Source organism: Neofelis nebulosa, chromosome 10 (assembly GCF_028018385.1).
Source record: "Neofelis nebulosa isolate mNeoNeb1 chromosome 10, mNeoNeb1.pri, whole genome shotgun sequence".
Classification (NCBI taxonomy): Eukaryota; Metazoa; Chordata; class Mammalia; order Carnivora; family Felidae; genus Neofelis; species Neofelis nebulosa.
Genome location: NC_080791.1, coordinates 16451427 through 16469119, shown reverse-complemented (window position 1 = coordinate 16469119; position 17693 = coordinate 16451427). Strand labels below are relative to the sequence as shown.

Sequence of the window (17693 nt, the reverse complement as noted above, 5' to 3'; positions counted from 1 at the left end):
TAAAAAAGGAAATAGATACACTGTCCCTCAAACCTGCAGGGAGTCTCAACCTGCTCCTGATCAACAAGATAACTAAATGCTGCCTCCTCTGAGGCTCCCACAAGCTCCTCCTTTCCACCTGCTGCTGGAGTCTCACTTTCCCTATTTGGGAGGCCCTTCCACCCTTGCCACCGACTGAAATCTTTGGAGATGCTACTCTTCAACATCCTCTCACCTCCCCCTAATTGCTCTGTGTGCTCCTATTGTGATTTACCCTCTTTCAAGACCCAGACTCACTGTGTGTGATGATGCCTTGTATACAGATATCTGTGTGTCCTTAGCCCCATGGGGATCCCCTTAGAACAGAAAACACTCACCTCTGGGGAGTTTCCAGTCTAAGAGGCACCGATACACACACACACACACACACACACACAGAGAGAGAGAGAGAGAGAGAGAGAGAGAGAGAGAGAGAAACACTACCAGTGGAATAACAAGTGCTTACAATCTGGTGGAATACTATCAAGTACGTTACTGGGATTACTTTATATATATAAAGTATATTTTATACAGAGATGAGTTTTTTCTTGCTAATTACAGCTGCCTTCAAGTCGAAGGGACATTTCACACCTGGTTTTGAGAGACAGGAGAGACCATCTTTGGCCCCAAAAGTCAACCTGCCTCTGACTCCTGGTGAGCACCATTTTTGAGAGTGGACAAAGTGAGGGGATACTTGAGTTGTCTTTGTACTCCATGGTGGCGATTTCCTCTCTGTGGAATGTAAATCATTTTCCACTGAAAGCCTGCTGGTGAATGAAAGGGAAGAAACGGGGGAACCGTTATCTGCAAGGAAACAGGTGCCAAGGAAAAGGCATGGTAACCTAGAGGAAGAAACCTGACTGGCAGTTCCTCGGGCCCACAGGAAACCACGTGTGGGGCTCAGCCTCCTGCTTCCTTAGCTCTTTCCAATTCCACCTTCCAGCTCCACCTCTTAGGTTTGGGAGTTTGGCACAATGCGGTGTTCCAGGACTAAGGAAAGTCAAGTACCAGGTTGAATTCAAGACGTGAGGGCACTCTCAGTCCCTTCAGTGGTTAAGTGCCCCGCTGGGTTGCCCGGCAACTAACAGCTTCGGCGGGGGTAGAAGGCGGGTGGGACTTTGAAAGAAGAGTACCTGAATCAAGGACAAGACAAACATGGAGTGGGAGGGAGTCTTCAAGTGTCTGGGCTTTAGAATTTACATCATCTTCCAAACTGTAGTGGCGTTTCCAGGAGCCAAGCTGCTTTTACCTTGGCTTCCGACTACGTTGGCAACAAGTTTTCTACCAGGAGCAGGGGTGCTCCTCATCCTCGTCCCTCCCGCCCTTCCCCTTGCCTCCAGGAGCCATCTTCCCGGCTCCAGAGGTACCCCAGAGGAAACGCGGGGTACTGGCCCTTTAAATGTGACCTGAGGCGGCCGGCCGACCTAAAACTGACGTGGAACCAAAAGAAAGCGGCGTCAGACACGTGGGACAAGGAGGTGTTCATTTTGGAACCGGGCAAGGAATTTTTCCGCTTTGGGCTGTACACCTTTAATATGGTCTTAGGAAAGTATCCACTCTTGTTTGTCTTTTTAATTACTTTCCCAATACGCTTGTGGTGACTCAACTCTCGAATAAAAGGGTGAAGTTTAAAATAACACTCCGGTTCCCGCTCTCGTGCCCGCATTAAAAATGGCCGCCGCCGCCTCCCACAACGCTGGTTGCTCTGCGAGCAAGATCCGGGAGGAAACCGTGGGAAGGCAAATGCAGTGGGGCCACAGGCGAGGTTGCTCTATAGAGGCCCGCTGGAGTCCCGAGGGCGGCTCAAGTCGGAGTTGTTGGGTTTCGCTCAGGCGGCTGTGGGAAGACGCAGCCACTTCCCCCTGCTGAGGGCCGAGGGCTCCCGCCCAGCTTGCCCTTTAGCTGCGGAGGCGGCGGAGCGGGCCCCCTGGCTGGTCATCATGTGGGCCTTCCCCGAGTTGCCGATGCCGCTGCTGGTGAATTTGTTCGGCTCGCTGCTGGGATTTGTGGCCACAGTCACCCTCATCCCCGCCTTCCGCGGCCACTTCATCGCCGCGCGCCTCTGTGGCCAGGACCTCAACAAAATCGGCCAGCAGCAAATGTGAGCGGCGGCACCCTGGTCCCGGGCGGGAGGCAAGGGCAGAGGGAAAGGGTGGGCCGGGCAACGGCGGGAACCGGGGTGCCTGAGCGCGGAGACGGAACGCTAACTCCGCAGAGAGCTCCGGGCTCTGGGAGGTGAAGGGCAGAGCTAGTTAACATCGGGAAGGGATGTAGTGGTTTGGGGGACCCTCGTGTGTATCAGGCACTCCAGCACTGGTGCCCTTCCCCATTAGATTGCTGTGATGCCTGCACTAGTGAGTGACCACGCCCCCTTTCCTCCTTCCTCCCCCCCCCCCTCCCGCCCACCCCTTTTGCTGCTGGGCCACAGCCCAGAGTCCCAGGGAGTGATCAGCGGTGCTGTTTTCCTTATCATCCTCTTCTGCTTCATCCCTTTCCCTTTCCTGAACTGCTTTGTGGAGGAGCAGTGTAAAGCCTTCCCGCACCATGAAGTAAGTGGGTGAGTGGGGGCGGTTGCTTGTTGGCTGGGGGCTGGCAGCTACTTGAGGGAGTCGGGGTTATTTGGGTTTGGGTTTAGGGGCTGAGGAACGAGCGCAAAGACAGGAATTTTTGAAAGGCGAAGTGGGAGTAGGCTTGAGCTGTGACCTGCCCGAGCCTCCCCCAGTTTGTGGCCCTGATAGGTGCGCTCCTTGCCATCTGCTGCATGATTTTCCTGGGCTTCGCGGACGATGTACTGAATCTGCGCTGGCGCCATAAGCTGCTGCTGCCTACAGCTGCCTCACTACCTCTTCTCATGGTCTATTTCACCAACTTTGGCAACACGACCGTGGTGGTGCCCAAGCCCTTCCGTCCGATTCTTGGCCTGCATCTGGACTTGGGTGAGTAACCCTGCTGCTGCTGACCCTGTGGCCTCTACTTTAGGGCACCTTACGCTGGGAGATACCTAGCAGAGCATCCTTCCTGATGCTCCAGATTCTCCCCTAAGTATCCCTGTCTTGTCCCTGTGTCGTCTCAGATCCTTTCTGTTGCTTCTGTACTTTTTCCTCGCCACTCTTCTCTGAAGAATACCTTTAAACCCTCATTTCTATGAGTGGCACACTCCTGTCTTCTTCCCCCAGGGATCCTGTACTACGCCTACATGGGGCTCCTGGCCGTGTTCTGTACCAATGCCATCAATATCCTAGCAGGAATTAATGGCCTAGAGGCTGGCCAGTCGCTAGTCATTTCTGCTTCTATCATTGTCTTCAATCTGGTGGAGCTGGAAGGTAGGTGGGATTGGGGAGTAGGGCGAGAAGTCTGAGTGTTGAGGAACTTGCCTGATATCTGGCTTTGGGGAGGTTAGGGGAAAAAGCAATATATTCAGATTTATTAAATGTGAGAAAAATAGCTGCCCTGTCCTTTATAGCTGGGTTGGCACTAATAGGTAGGTTATGGTCTTCTCCTATTGAACGTAAGCAATTTCACAGAACCTCGGAATCAGACAAGGGTCACTCTGTGACCATGACACAGTAAAACAAAACCAGATTCCTCCATAACCATGTCTGAATATAGACAAACTGCAAGAACACTGTGCATTAATAAAAACGACTAAGACCTCCCTCTTCTGGCCAACATGGGCAGTTGCTGCTGCTTTCTGATAACTCAGTTCCTGCTAATTCTTAGATAAAATTAAGATACTCAATCACAGAATCACTTCTACTGAGAGCACCCAGTCTAGGGCAAAGCTCTGCCTCCTTGCTTTGCCCAGAATGACTTAAATCCTATAATAGGCGCCTCTTACTGAGGCATCCCCTGGTTGCCAGTGATGTGTGGTCTCCAATGTCTCCCTTATTACAAGTCAGTAAACCCAGCTTTGACTACAGGTGTGTTTCTGGTGGTCTTTGGCTGATGGATATCAGTAAGTGCCTTTTAAAACTAAGTACTTTTAGGGGCGCCTGGGTGGCGCAGTCGGTTAAGCGTCCGACTTCAGCCAGGTCACAATCTCGCGGTCCGTGAGTTCGAGCCCCGCGTCAGGCTCTGGGCTGATGGCTCGGAGCCTGGAGCCTGTTTCCGATTCTGTGTCTCCCTCTCTCTCTGCCCCTCCCCCGTTCATGCTCTGTCTCTCTCTGTCCCAAAAATAAATAAAAAACGTTGAAAAAAAAAAATTAAAACTAAGTACTTTTAGGGGCATCTAGGTAGCTCAGTAGGTTAAGCGTCTGACTCCATTTTGGCTCAGGTCATGATCTCACAGTTCACGGGATGGAGCCTGGCATCAGGCTCTGTGCTGACGGTGCAGAGCCTACTTGGGATTCTCTCTCTCCCTTTCTGTCTGCTGTTTCCCTGTTGGTTCTCTCAAAATAAATAAACTTCAAAAAAAAAAAAAACTAACCACTTAAAAAAATTTTTTTTATAACGTTTTTATTTATTTTTGAGAGACAGAGAGTGCAAGCTGGGGAGGGGCAGAGAGAGGGAGACACAGAATCGGAAGCAGGCTCCAGGCTGTGAGCTGTCAGCACAGAGCCCAATGTGGGGCGCAAACTTGTGAACCACGAAATCATGACCTGGGCCAAAGTCGTACACTCAACTGACTGAGCCACCCAGGCGCCCCAAAACCAACCACTTTTAAAACATGATCTCATTTAAGCTTTGTAACATGTGGCACATATTCTCATCAACCGTATTTTACATTTGAGGAAACTGAGGGTTAGAAAATTTAAATGGTCATGATCAAAGTCACACAGTTAGGAAGTAAAGCTGATATATCAAACCTCGGTGTGAATGATCTAAACCCAATTGAAGACAGTAACTAAGAGGGGGTTCATGAACAAGGTGGAATATTAGGAGTTGCCTGGGTGACATAAAAGGGGTAGTGTGTTCTTGAATGTGACTGGGAAGAGGTGGAGAATACAGCTTGGAACAGAACTTAAGACAGACAAAAATAGGACCAAGGTATGCAGGGGAAATACCTGTCAACTTGTGCTTTCTTTTTCCCCTGCTTCCAAAGGTGATTATCGGGATGATCATGTCTTTTCCCTCTACTTCATGATACCCTTTTTTTTCACCACTTTGGGATTGCTCTACCATAACTGGTAAGTAGGCCTGTGGCTAGGGGTAATAACTATTTGAATATGTAGCAAGTATGGTCCTGATCTTGACCCACCTCCTGCTGGAGAGGCTACACCTGCACACACCTGCAGTGAGTGTTTTCCGGGTCTTTAGTCGGTAATATTCTTCAATTACTCTCTATCCAATCATAGTTAGGGACAAGTGCTATAGAGCCCCCAGAAAGAAATGAACTCAGGGCTTTGGGTTCTGGACAGTTACTGAAAGAGCTGGAGTCTCTGGGCCAGGACTAGAGTCAGGGCTAGCCCAGGGCCCAGGGTACGTGATGTGCGAGAAAAGTTTGGTAGTGCCTCCTGCCCCTGGCTCAGATCCTCTCCCCCACACAGGTACCCATCACGGGTGTTTGTGGGAGATACCTTCTGTTACTTTGCTGGCATGACCTTTGCCGTGGTGGGCATCTTGGGACACTTCAGCAAGACCATGCTACTCTTCTTCATGCCCCAGGTGTTCAACTTCCTCTACTCACTGCCTCAGCTCCTGCATATCATACCCTGCCCTCGCCACCGTATGCCCAGGTAGCCACTTTGGGGCTTGAAAGGGACATCATAGCTTTCTCACTTGGGATGCAGAAAAGCCAGCCTTACACATATGCTGTGCAAAGGGAGTGGGCCCAAAGAAGGGCTAACTCTGGCCATGTGGTTAGCTCTTATAAATTACAGAGCACGTTTACCTACATAATCTGATCAGCTCTGATCACACAGTAGTAAGCAGAGCCAGAAGATCTTAGGTTGGTTTCCACATTCAGTGCTCTTCCTATTAACTGGCCACAGTGAGGAGAGTTCTTGTAGTGGCCCAGTCACATAAAGCTCTCTTCCCCCTGCAGACTCAATACCAAGACAGGCAAACTGGAGATGAGCTATTCCAAGTTCAAGACCAAGAGCCTCTCTTTCTTGGGCACCTTTATCCTAAAGGTAACAGGGTAACAAGGAGGTAAGGCTCTAGGCCGCCATCTGGAATTCAGGGACTGGGGAACCTAGGCTTGCATCAGATCCGAGGGGAGTTTGGAAGCATGAAGCAGATCCCCGTTGCTGAAGCATGGTTGATGTTCTCTCCACCTCTGATCCTTCCAGGTAGCAGAGAGTCTCCAGCTAGTGACCGTGCACCAGAATGAGAATGAGGACGGTGCCTTCACAGAGTGTAACAACATGACCCTCATCAACTTGGTACTTAAGGTCTTCGGGCCCATGCACGAGAGGAACCTGACCCTGCTGCTGCTGCTGCTCCAGGTGTGGTTGGGGAAGGGCTTAACACTGCCTCGGGTCCCTTTTTCCAGGGTTCTGACTCTAGTGTGTTTCCCCTCACAGATCCTCGGCAGTGCGGTCACCTTCTCCATTCGGTACCAGCTTGTCCGGCTCTTCTACGATGTCTGAGTCCCCTGATCATTGCCCTGTACTGCACGGTCTGCAGGGTTCCTGACTCAGGCCCACCTCTTTCTGGATGCGAAATGCCTCCTGGCCAGGCCTCTCCCACCTTTCATTCTCCTCCAGATTTTGTACTTAGCATTTCCTTCCTGCTGTGATTATTGACCTCTAACGACTGTGGGTTGGATTTTGGCTATGGCTTCCTTCAACCTGCCACTCTCCCTCTCCATCCCGTCTTTGCAGCCTCCAAAGGTGGGATACTGCAGCTTTTATGCAGTTATCCACAACTCTGAAGGAATATGTTGGGCCTGAGAATAGAACCCTGGCTGGGGATAGGGACACGGGCTTGAAGATCACTTGATATCTGACTATAAATTAAGTATTCTGATCGGTAAGAGCAGACTGGGGGGCCAGGTGCTTCCAGTGGTGACAATAAAGTGTTGTCTTTTTCTTGTTGTTCCGGTAGGTGTATTTCCTATATGGGCATTTTAGGGTAGATTGGGAGGGTGGGCGGAGGCACCTCCTTCAAGAGGATGCCTCTCTCTCGGCCCCGTCCTTTTTCTTTCAGTGTATCGGGAAGTGAACAAAGAACGGAGACTGGATAGAATATGTTGAATAAATATCGAAGTCCCGCTACTTCAGGTAGCAGGAAAGGCCATAAGATTGGACTTACCTGCTCTCTGGTGTGGGATAGAATTGGGGTGGCGGGCGCGTCTTATCTATTCCCTCTTCAACTTTACCTTTGCAGGATGGGAGGAGGGAGAAAAAAGAGGGTGACCAAACCTGGAAGGGGAGGCAGTGGTGGTGACCCCTTGCCGTTAAAACTCCTAGGCCCGCAAAGATTTCCCAGAGGCTCTTGAGGTGGCTCAGACTCCACCCTCTTTGTCTTCCGGTTCTGGGCTCCAGCTGGAGCGTTTAAATCTGGCGCCCTTCACATAGATTGGCTACATCAGGGAGTGGCTGGCTGGCTGCGTGCTACCACTCCTCCTCGCCTTTTTCCCCGGGCAAAAGGTTTTCAAATTCGACCAATCGGCGGGCGCGCTCCCTCAGTCGTGGCACGTCACTGAAGGGTTAACTGCAACCAACCGGAGGCGGGTATTAGAGAAAAGGGCCAATCAGGAGGGCGCGGGGGTGTGCCCTGGGGGCTTATAAGGGCGGCCCCTGGGCGCGCGCGGCAGCAGTTGGACTGCGGCGGGCGGCTGTTCGTTGGCCTTTTGGTAGGCGTCCCTCTTCACCGCTTCTCTACCTCGCGCAGCATGTCGGGCCGTGGCAAGACGGGCGGCAAGGCCCGAGCCAAGGCCAAATCGCGCTCGTCGCGCGCCGGCCTCCAGTTTCCAGTGGGCCGCGTGCACCGGCTGCTGCGGAAGGGTCACTACGCCGAACGGGTTGGCGCCGGCGCGCCTGTGTACCTGGCGGCCGTGCTGGAGTACCTCACCGCGGAGATCCTGGAGCTGGCGGGCAACGCGGCCCGCGACAACAAGAAGACGCGGATCATCCCCCGCCACCTGCAGCTGGCCATCCGCAACGACGAGGAGCTCAACAAGCTGCTGGGCGGCGTGACGATCGCCCAGGGAGGCGTCCTGCCCAACATCCAGGCCGTGCTGCTGCCCAAGAAAACCAGCGCCACCGTGGGGCCGAAGGCGCCGGCGGGCGGCAAGAAGGCCACCCAGGCCTCTCAGGAGTACTGAGGGGAGCCCGCGTCGCAGCCGGCCCCCCATGCCACCACAAAGGCCCTTTTAAGGGCCACCACAGCCCTCACGGAAAGAGCTGAGCCACGTCGGGCTCGGGGCGGGAGGCCGCGGCGCTCGGCTCCCCCTCCCGCGTTGTCGTCGTCGCCGCCGCCGCCGCCCGGCCCACCCCTCCCCCGCGCGGGCTCGCGGGTCCTCGCTCTCGGTGTCTCGGGCCGAGGGGCGGCCCCGCTCGCCTGGCGCAGAGACCACAGAGCTGCGGCTGGGAGGGGGCTGGGGGCGCGCACCTGCCCTCCGCGGCGCCCGTGACTCAGCCGCGCCGGCCCCGGAACAGCCGGTGGGCTGCGGTGAGGCCGCGGTGCCTTCTGGAAGAGCCGCTCGCAGCTCTGACGCAGGGCTGAGGCGCGCGCCGGGGCCGGGACTCTATCGCACGCGGTGCGGGAAAGACCGATCGCCGTTCGTCCTGGCAGCCCCCCTCCCCCGGCTCCCGCCTCCTTCGCCCGGGGGGCCGGCCCGCGGCGGGGAATGGGCGGGGAGCCCGGGTTTGCGGGCCGTGGGGACCGCAGGAGGTGTGCGCGCGCCCGCCGTGTGACCGCCGCCGGGCCCTCTGGCTCCGCCGCTCGCCCCACTTCGCTTCCGGCGACTACTCTACCGGGCCACGCGCCTCGTACCAGCACCGGCCCGTGAGTCCCCGTCTGCACTGAGCCTCCGATAGCTTCGGAACTGGAATTTTGCAGCTATAACCCATCCAAGACTAGTACCTTACATATTGGGGAGTTTCAGATGGACTAATTTTGTTTATTAAAGGATTGTTTTTTAAAAATGCGATGTCTGTGGTCGTTCTGTACGAGTTGTAGGGTTGACTTTGTAGACGCCTATCTTCCTGAGGTCGTGGGGGCTAGTGGGGGAGGGGGGCTATCTGATACGTGGCTCACCTGATAGACACACGGGTTAGCCAGAGAGGGGCAAGTCCTAGGTTTGTCTGATCATGGCTTTCTTGGTATTCCCTGGGAGACCATTTGTTGTTTGAAATAACTACGGTGGCAGAAACCAAAAATGTCCCAGAAGAACTTTGGACAGACGTCCCAGCCTCTAGAATAAAAGGTTTTCTGTTGGTCCTTGACTGCAACCCCACCAAAAGCAAAGTCGCCTTCAGAGCTGGTTTATTAGTTGAGTTGGTTACATTCAAAGGCTGTGGCTTGAACTTTTTCTCTAAAGAGATGAAACCCCCACCTACTGAGGAGGCAAGGCACTCACACAGCCCCAAGGTGAGGCAAGTCCCTGGGAGTCTCTGACCTTGCAGTTCAATCCCCTGGGGTAATCACTCCCCAGTTAGCAGTGAGACCGGGCACTAGGGCTGGGATGCAGGCGCTGCATTATAGCAACCCAGGCACTTGTGCCCCACAGACCAGTTAGTGGGCATCGTTAAGCTGTCGTGCAACATCCAGGATGTTCTTGGCTCCTTTGTTCAGCAGCAAGCTGGCCAGGCTGATGCCCAGGTTCTCAGCAGCCAGCTGGGCTTGTCGTGGAATGTTCCGGGCAGTGATCCCCACCAGCTGTGGATCATCCTCTGGGCCATCTTCATGCTAGGTGAGGGAAGGAGGGGGGATTTGGTGAGCACAAAAGAGGAGGTAACACGCAGGTTTGTTTCTCACCCTCTCCCTCACCCTCCAGCTTTGGCACCTGGGCAGTGACACAAATGGTGGCCTGCATGGTCTCTTGCATGCTATCTGAGCCGTCTAGACTCCAGACTCCTCCTGTCAGGTACAGCTGGGAAAGAAAACGGTTATCTCAGCATATTCTGAGAGAACTGGTTAGAAACCTGCGCTCTTGTGGACAACTTGACGTGCACGGGGACAAGTGTCACAGTGCTTACTTGCCCATCCTTCATAGCTGTATGCACGGCCACTGGCACACTGCAGCCTCCTTCCTGCAATGAGAAGTTGCCCGGTGAACTCCAAGGACTCTGTCACCAGAACCCTCAGAGATAGACTTCTGAAGACATAACTGAAACAGGCAGGGGCCCAGTCCTGCCTATACATTCAAGAATGAATTGCCATGAAATAAAGAGCATCAATTTGAGAAATCTCCCCCATGACTATTCCCAACTCCTCAAGTCCCCACCCCTCCAATCCCCGGAACACAGGTCCTACCAGGTGCCTCAGGAAGGCTCGCTCGGCAATGCAGCGAAGCAGGGTCTCAGGATCATGCAATACACCCACCAGATCCAGGATGTCCTGGTCCTTGGCTCGGACTTCCACGCCCAGGGCCCCCTGAGGGAAAAACAGCCTAAGACATCAGGCCTAATCTTTCCCCAACCAATGGAGCTGAGGATGGGAACCAGCCCACCTCCACCTGCTCCCTGGGGTCTCTTTTAGCCCAGAAATCTCACAAGCCCTCTCCCTCCCTAGAAATGTTTATGCACACGGTTGCAAGACCAGCTTTTTGGTTGAGAACAAAAGAGCGCATCAACACATGGCTTCCCGGGTCAAACATACCTGACCCACAGCATACATGCACTCCTCCGGGTGGAGTATCTGCAGGGGCAGAATAGGCACTCAAAAGGGTGGAACTGGGGGTACTAAAAGCAGACAGTGGTGAGATGGGGCTTCCCTACCACACAGAAAGCCCAGGTAGGCAAAAGTGGGGGGTCTGTCCTCTGATTCCCAATCTTCCCAGCCTGGGACTCACTTCCAGCTCGTACCGTTAGAGGCAGGGTGTTCAGAAAGAGAATACAGGCAGGAACAGGGGGAAGATTAACTGGGAATGGAGAAGGGACAGCCCCTTACCTGTCCCACCCGGTGCTGCCAGCCCATGCGCTGCAGGCCAGCTGCAGCCAGGATGATGGCACTGAACTCCTGAAATTCATCCAGCTTCCGAAGGCGTGTATTGAGATTTCCCCGCTGTGCAGAGACGCTAAGGACCACAAGCGCCAGGCAGTTTGGAGCCTCATGCTGCTGCTCCCCCTGCCTGAGTCCTTCTGTATCCAACTAACATCTCGCCTTTAGTTTTCAGCTTACGGATAACAGCTAACAGCTAACGTTTACTTAATTACTAACACTTAATTGCTACATACCAGACACTGATCTAAAGTGCCTTGCATACATCTATTTAATTTTCACAATCCTATGAGGTAGGTATTATAATTATTTCCATTTTACAGATGAGGAAAATGATACAGACAGGTTGAATAACTTGCCTGAGATTACAAGATCTCTGGGAAGCATTCCCTGACCCCCAAGTCTGTGTTTATCGATGTTCCAGCTAGAAGCTTCTAGAGAATTCCCTACTTCGTGCACTGGAGCACTCAACACGTACTATTTTGAAAATCAGCTTTATGAAACATTTGATATATTTAGAACATCAAAATATAGTAGAATATGAAACAAAAATGGAAGCACCCTCCACCTCCCCTGTTCCCCAGTAATCACTGTTCAGTATCACTCTGTATTATCAATGCCTGTTTGTCTCCAGGCAAAAATGTACAACTCTATAAGCAAGGACATCGTTGGTCTCACCACTATCCCCAGTGCCAGGCACTGGCCTGAGGCTAAGAAAACATAAAAGGATTAGGGATGGATGGATGGATGGATGGATGGATGGATGGATGGGTAGATGGACAAATAGGGCAGACAGTGGAGGACAGACCTGCTGGTCCATGGGGCCACTTCCTCTGGAAGTGGCCCCATGGACCCCATCTTCCTCCCTGGCTACTGCTCCCCTCCCTCCTCTGAAAGGATACAATGCTCTTGAACTCCAGGTGTGGGAACTTTCTCTGCAGCTGGGCCGCCCTCCGCAGGGAGCTGGTTCCCACCACACTGTTCAGAGAGAGGGTGTAAAATGAGATTTAACCCAAGAAAGGCATGGTTCCTTTCCTCCTCCTCTTAGCCCTCCATCTTCTGTGCATGTCCCACCGGGATGTCTATCTGGGCCCCACTCACCTCTTCTCTGGCAAGGTTTCTAGGGTCTTCCCAACAAATTTTGGGTGAAAGACAACGGCATCATAGGGGTTCTCCCGCCTGGAGATGGAGGAAAAGTCACAGAATGAGAAAGAGATCTCAGTTCAGGTCACTTCCAGGGTCTCTTGATAGCCAACTAACTGGCATTTTCTGTTTTTGGCCATGCCTGACACCCCTCAGGGCAGAGGAGAGAGCCGTAGAGGCAGAGGGTAGCGTCCCAAAGGGAAAAGCAAAGGTCAACATGATGCCTGCCCCCCTGCCCATCCCCCCCCCCCCGACTCGCAGCGTTCTTACTTGCAGATGGCTCCAATGGTGAAGCCAGGAGGAAGCACAGTGGGCAGGTCCTTCAGGGAGTGAACGACTAAGTCCACTCTAAAGAGACGGGAGAGGGAGGCTAGAAGGGATCCCAGCAGCAGGCCCCCACCCCTCCTCTAACTACACCTGCCTCTACTTCAGTGGTGTGCTTAGAGCACATTAGGAAGCAGGCACGTCTAAGACCTCAGGACCCTGAGACCCGCTCCTCCCCACCCTTCCTCCTGTCCCCAATGCCCCAGCCAATCCTGCCCTCCAGGCAGCCAGATGGCTAGGAACCAAAACACTCCCCTTTTGTGAGATCTGAAAAACCCGCATATGAGCCTCCTTCTAGCCAAGGGTTGAAGCCCCCCAGTCTAGCTGATATCCAGCTCTGATGTGCACTGGGGTCCCAGCGAGAGACTGGGACGGAACCATGCTCTCCCGTCTTTCACATACTCATTCTTTTCCAGCGCGTGTTCCAGCTCCTTGGTAAACAGGCTCTTCTCGCCAATCTGCCGGTCAAGAAAAAGCCTCAGAGTGAATCTTTTGGGGGAAGGAAAGAGAAGGGAGGGAAAGGGATTGGGGGGAATACGTTACCTTAGAGAGCGCAGTATCAAGAATCTTGTCCCCTGTGGTGGACATAGCAACTGAGGAGAGAATCAGTCACGTGCTCATCGATCGGCGTTTAATGAGCCCCTACTGAGCCCAGCACTGTACTAAGACTCCTAATGGATACAGGCACCCCCCCCACCCCCGCCCAATTCCTTGCCCTCTAGGAATGTATGATCTAGGAAGACCAGACACACTCATAATAAGACCCAAAGCAGAAGATCCAAAATGCCAGGTTAGCCCAGGGAGTCAAAGCTAGAGGTATTCAGAGGAGGAAATGGCCCTCCAAAATGGGGACAGCTAAGAATTCTCTTTTTTTGGGGGGGAGGGGGGAACAGCTAAGAATTCTTTTGCAGGGGGCGGGGGGAACAGCTAACAATTCCTAAAGGCACTGGGACCAAGCTTTGGGTCCAGGGAAAGCCAGCAGTGTTGTGTTTTCCCCTCTGGGGTGAAAGGGCTTCCCTTTAGCTTCCATTCCTGTCCAGAAGACTCACCGATTTCAAACTGCAGGCCTGGGTATAAGGCTTTCAGCACTGCCACCACACTGTCTGTTTGTATGCGAGCCAGCTGGAGGCAAACACTCAGATTAGTCCTATCCTTCCCTGGCACTGCCCCGAGCTCACACCCTCACAGGGTTTGGGAGACTCGGAAGGAATTGGAGTCAGAGAGGTGGCTGAATGCCCACGTAGGAAGGAGAGGGGCCTGGCCTGGTCTGCTCAGCCCAGGGACTCTCTCTCCACAGAACGCGATATACCATTCTGCGTGGGATTTAACACCCAGCACCCCACCCCCACCCCGTTTCCTCCATTCGTAACCCTCTCGGCCCCCCAGCTTGCAATACTGTGGAGCACAGAACTCTTGTGACAAACTTGCTCTGCCCAGTAACCGTACTCACCTGGCTTTTTCGGGTACCCACGCGAATCACTCTCATCTTTGGGCTGTTTTCTTCCTGCAGAAAAAGTCCCCAAGTCACAGTCCCCTCTGTTCCTCGTGTGCCTCAACACCTTGTCCAAGAACCAGAATCCCTGGCTTGGAAGAAAAGAACCTCAGCCAGCCCCTGGCCTGTGGCCAGCTGAGCCTTGGAGTGGGAAAGTACTCCAAGACTGGTCCCTTTACCTGCCTCAGCACCTTGTGCCCTCTTCACGGATCCAGAGAAACAGAGACCTGAGGGAAGCAATAGCAGGACCCGCTGTTGCTGTTGCTGTAATAACCGGACAGTGGGTCCAGAAGCCCATCCCGGCTAAGGTGGTGGGAGTGCTGCACACAGCCAGGTGGGTAAAGAGATAAGGCCCATCAGCCTGGCCACAGCGAGGGTGGGCCCTGCAGTAGGCAGGGGCAGGGCAGCTGGGGCCTCGAGGGAACTTGCGCTGAGTCACTGAGGACAAGCTCAGTATCCATAATACAGCAGGCACAGGAGAAAGTTTCAGTGCCACCTAGATACCGAGAGCTACCCCACAGGTGCCACACCATGGATTCCCTAATCTGGCTGGAATGTACACATAAAGGACTGGGATCAAACAGATCTTCTGTAGAGTCCAGGTGACCTTGATCCCATTAGTATCAGTTTGTTCATCTATAAAATAAAGAGGTTTGGACTCCAGGATTTTCTGCCGCTGATGTTTAATTTTTTTTTTTTTTTTAATGTTTATTTATTTTTGAGAGAGGGAGAGAGACGGAGCATGAGTGGGGGAGGGACAGAGAGAGAGGAAGACACAGAATCGGAAGCAGGTTCCAGGCTCCGAGCTGTCAGCGCAGAGCCCGATGCGGGGCTCAAACTCACAGACTGTGAGATCGTGACCTGAGCCGAAGTCGGACGCTTAACCAATGGAGCCACCCAGGCGCCCCGGTGCCGCTGATGTTTATAAGACTGAAAGGCTGAGCTGCCTACTGTCCATTCACCTAGAGTGCTGCCTCTGGTCTCACCAACCAGAAATATCAGGAGGTCAGTGACCAAGCTAGGAACTCAAAGGGACATGCCTCTTCCTCCTGCCAGGGCACCCTGGACAAAGGTGTTCAGTGCCTAGCAGGTAGAATTGCGTTCCTCAGTCTCAGGTCCTATTTCTTTCTAGACCAAAGAGTAGCCACTGCAGATAATGTCAACTTTCCCTATTCTGAGATCTTTAACCTGTGGAGTTGTTTTGCAGGCAGGATTCTGGGGCCTCTGTTGTTGGGGATGTGACAGCTGGCTGCTCCTGGACCCTAGTCTATTGCATTGCTGTCACTTCTCCCATAAATAAACCCTAGGGACCCTGAGCAAATTAGGCTAGGCCTGAAATGCTAAATATGGCCCCTAAAATTCTGGGCCACTAGGAGCCCAGAGAAAGAAATCTAAGGTCTCAGAAACTGCTGGGTTCAAACAATCCCTGCATCGATTCTGCACAGCATATTTTATTCCATTAAAAAGTTATTTATTGGGGGCGCCTGGGTAGCTCAGTTGGTTAAGCCTCTGACAGGCTCAGGTCACGATCTCACGGTTTGGGAGCTCAAGCCCCCATCAGGCTCCGTGCTGACAGCTCAGAGCCTGGAGCCTGCTTCAGATCCTGTCTCCCTCTCTCTCTATCCTCCCCTGCTCATGCTCTGTCTCTCTCTCTCTCTCTCAAAAATAAATAAAGGTTTTTCAAAAATTGGGAAAAAAAGTTATTTATTGAACATGTATACTATTGCTTTTAATTTTCATGACAACCTATCAGCTAGACAGGGCAGGATCTCCAGCACCATGTTATGGAAGCAACTGAGGAGTGAAATGACTTGCCCAGAGTCACACAGCTAATAATGGGCAAAAAGTTGGAGCTAGAATTTTCCTACTCCTAGTCGAAAATTTTCCTACTCCTAGTGCTCAGGAATGTGTACAATGGTAGGGGTGCCTGGGTGGCTCAGTCGGTTAAGCCTCCGACTTCCGTTCAGGTCATGACCCCTCGGTTGGTGGGTTCCAGCCCCACATCTGGCTCTGTGCTGACAGCCTGGAGCCTGCTTCAGATTCTGTCTCCTTCTCTCTCTGTCCACCGCCCCCCCTCTCAAAAATAAACATTAAAAAAAGAATTAAAAAAAAAGAATAATGTGTGCAATGGCAAAAAATCCCTCTCCTCACCAGCAGGCTGGACAACGGGAGATAAGCATTTTTTAAAATGTTTGAGAGAGACACAGAGCACTGGGGGGAAGGGCAGAGAGAATGACAGGGGCAAAGGATCTGAAGCAGGCTCTGTGATGACAGCAGAGAGCCGGATGCGGAGCTCGAACTCACAAACCGGCTGAAGTCGGACGCTTAACCGATTGAACCACCCAGGGGCCCCTGCCCATCTCAGGCTAGCAGTGGCCTCCACTGGCTGTAGTCTGCATCTACACAAGCCCACAGCTCCGGCGCCGAGCTTGGGAGAGGAAGGCGCAAGGATGGCGCCCCACCCACCATCGTAACCCGAAGGTGTGTCTCAGCTGGGGACTCTGAGTAGGCCAGGGCTGAGTGACCGCTAAAACGGAAAAAGGGGAGAAGGCGCACTTCCAAGATGTGTGTGTGCAAGTGGAAGACTTGGGGTACACTCTCCTCTCAGGATCCGAAGTGGAACATATTCCTAAAGTGGCCGAATGCTGCCTCGGCCCTGTCTCGTATAAAAGGGTCCCGATCTTGTGTAGACGAACTTATCTGGGCTGTTCACTAAGTCTAGAGCGGATACCAGGCCCGGCGGAACCTCACCCAGATCCTCGCAGGGATGGGGGTTTCGTTCCAGACTATCCCTCCACTCTTAATCCCGCCCCCACAGCTCCCTGATCTCCCGTCCTTCCTAAGGGCAACTCAGCTACTGGTCCTTTAAAAAACTATTTCGGGGAAAAAAAAAAAAATGACGGATAGTCGCTCGGACCAATAGACGAGCGAGGGTGGCAACCTGGGGCCAATCGTTGCCCGGCTAGTCCGGAATGCCGAAGTTGCGAGGATCACCGGCTCAAATACTCACCGCCGTCGCGGCCGCGTTGCCATTGTCAGACATGGCTGTGCTCAGGAGGTAGGTCCGGGAGGTGCCGCCAGGGTCCCCGGGAGTACAGGGGAAGCCGGAGGTCCCGGCCAACGGGCACCAGGTGCACGCGGGGTGCGAACTCCTCCTGCAGCCTCAGACTCCGGGCTCTCCGTCACTTCCGGCGCCCGCCCCCGGAGGGGAGGACCACCCTCGGGGCGGGAATTAGAAGGATTGCGACAGACCTGACCTTACTCTTCTGTTACCGCCCCTACTCCACCCGGCTGATGGGGACCCTGGGGACCCTGTGCGCCCGTCTTCCTTGCTGGAGACCCGGGCCTATTAACCATTCATTATTACTTTTACATATACCTCGTTCTGAGCCGGGAGTACTGATGGTCAGTGACTAAGAGATGCTCCCCAGATTTACCCGCAGAGCAGCCCTCCGACGCCACCCACCAAAGGGCCAAGCCAAAGTTAGCAGGGCCCGAGAGGAAAAGTATGAACTCTAAAATGCTGCGTTTGAAGTAAAGCGTCCTTGGGTAACTTCCATGCCCCTTCCACTGGATTCAACACCTCCAGATAAAAGGATGCTGCAGAAAGTTGGTCACCCAAAATTCTACAGCTTTATCTCCTTGGCTGTGGCACAATTAGTGAAAC

General features: G+C 53.3%; 3 protein-coding genes across 5 annotated transcripts; 2 read left to right on the top strand and 1 right to left on the bottom strand.

Moving 5' to 3' along the window:
* Window positions 1–1728: 1728 nt before the first annotated feature.
* Window positions 1729–6989, top strand: DPAGT1 (dolichyl-phosphate N-acetylglucosaminephosphotransferase 1). Its single transcript, XM_058686980.1, has 9 exons — window positions 1729–2119; window positions 2447–2567; window positions 2741–2954; window positions 3195–3341; window positions 5060–5144; window positions 5505–5693; window positions 6002–6089; window positions 6249–6404; window positions 6483–6989. Exons 1-9 carry the CDS (start codon window positions 1959–1961, stop codon window positions 6546–6548), a joined length of 1227 nt encoding a protein of 408 aa, XP_058542963.1. The 5' UTR covers window positions 1729–1958; the 3' UTR covers window positions 6549–6989.
* A 711-nt stretch (window positions 6990–7700) lies between these two features.
* Window positions 7701–9053, top strand: LOC131486915 (histone H2AX). Its single transcript, XM_058686984.1, has one exon. The coding sequence runs from the start codon at window positions 7796–7798 to the stop codon at window positions 8225–8227; it is 432 nt and encodes a 143-aa protein (XP_058542967.1). The 5' UTR covers window positions 7701–7795; the 3' UTR covers window positions 8228–9053.
* A 320-nt stretch (window positions 9054–9373) lies between these two features.
* On the bottom strand, window positions 9374–17219 carry HMBS (hydroxymethylbilane synthase). 3 transcript variants are annotated; one of them, XM_058686982.1, is made up of 15 exons: window positions 17037–17219; window positions 14206–14253; window positions 13985–14038; window positions 13584–13656; window positions 13078–13127; window positions 12937–12992; window positions 12481–12558; window positions 12169–12246; window positions 11970–12045; window positions 11017–11130; window positions 10726–10764; window positions 10381–10500; window positions 10104–10157; window positions 9911–9997; window positions 9374–9813 (listed from the first exon to the last, which is right to left on the bottom strand). In XM_058686982.1, the coding sequence occupies exons 3-15, from the start codon at window positions 14018–14020 to the stop codon at window positions 9640–9642; spliced, it is 1035 nt and encodes a 344-aa protein (XP_058542965.1). In that variant the 5' UTR covers window positions 14021–14038; window positions 14206–14253; window positions 17037–17219; the 3' UTR covers window positions 9374–9639. The 3 variants fall into 3 exon arrangements, with proteins under 3 accessions (XP_058542965.1, XP_058542966.1, XP_058542964.1); XM_058686983.1 differs by having other exon boundaries at window positions 13985–14034; XM_058686981.1 differs by lacking the exon at window positions 14206–14253.
* Between the last annotated feature and the right edge of the window lie 474 nt (window positions 17220–17693).

Bases quoted from the DNA above. Each gene is read 5' to 3' on its own strand.
- DPAGT1 (XM_058686980.1), top strand. From the start codon at position 1,959: ATGTGGGCCTTCCCCGAGTTGCCGATGCCGCTGCTGGTGAATTTGTTC. The intron at 3,342-5,059 runs GTAGGTGGGATT...CTGCTTCCAAAG, and splicing joins CAATCTGGTGGAGCTGGAAG to GTGATTATCGGGATGATCAT. The intron at 6,405-6,482 runs GTGTGGTTGGGG...TTCCCCTCACAG, and splicing joins TGCTGCTGCTGCTGCTCCAG to ATCCTCGGCAGTGCGGTCAC.
- LOC131486915 (XM_058686984.1), top strand. From the start codon at position 7,796: ATGTCGGGCCGTGGCAAGACGGGCGGCAAGGCCCGAGCCAAGGCCAAA.
- HMBS (XM_058686981.1), bottom strand. From the start codon at position 17,069: ATGTCTGACAATGGCAACGCGGCCGCGACGGCG. The intron at 13,657-13,984 runs GTGAGTACGGTT...GTTTGCCTCCAG, and splicing joins TGGGTACCCGAAAAAGCCAG to CTGGCTCGCATACAAACAGA. The intron at 13,128-13,583 runs GTGAGTCTTCTG...TTCTCTCCTCAG, and splicing joins AGGCCTGCAGTTTGAAATCG to TTGCTATGTCCACCACAGGG.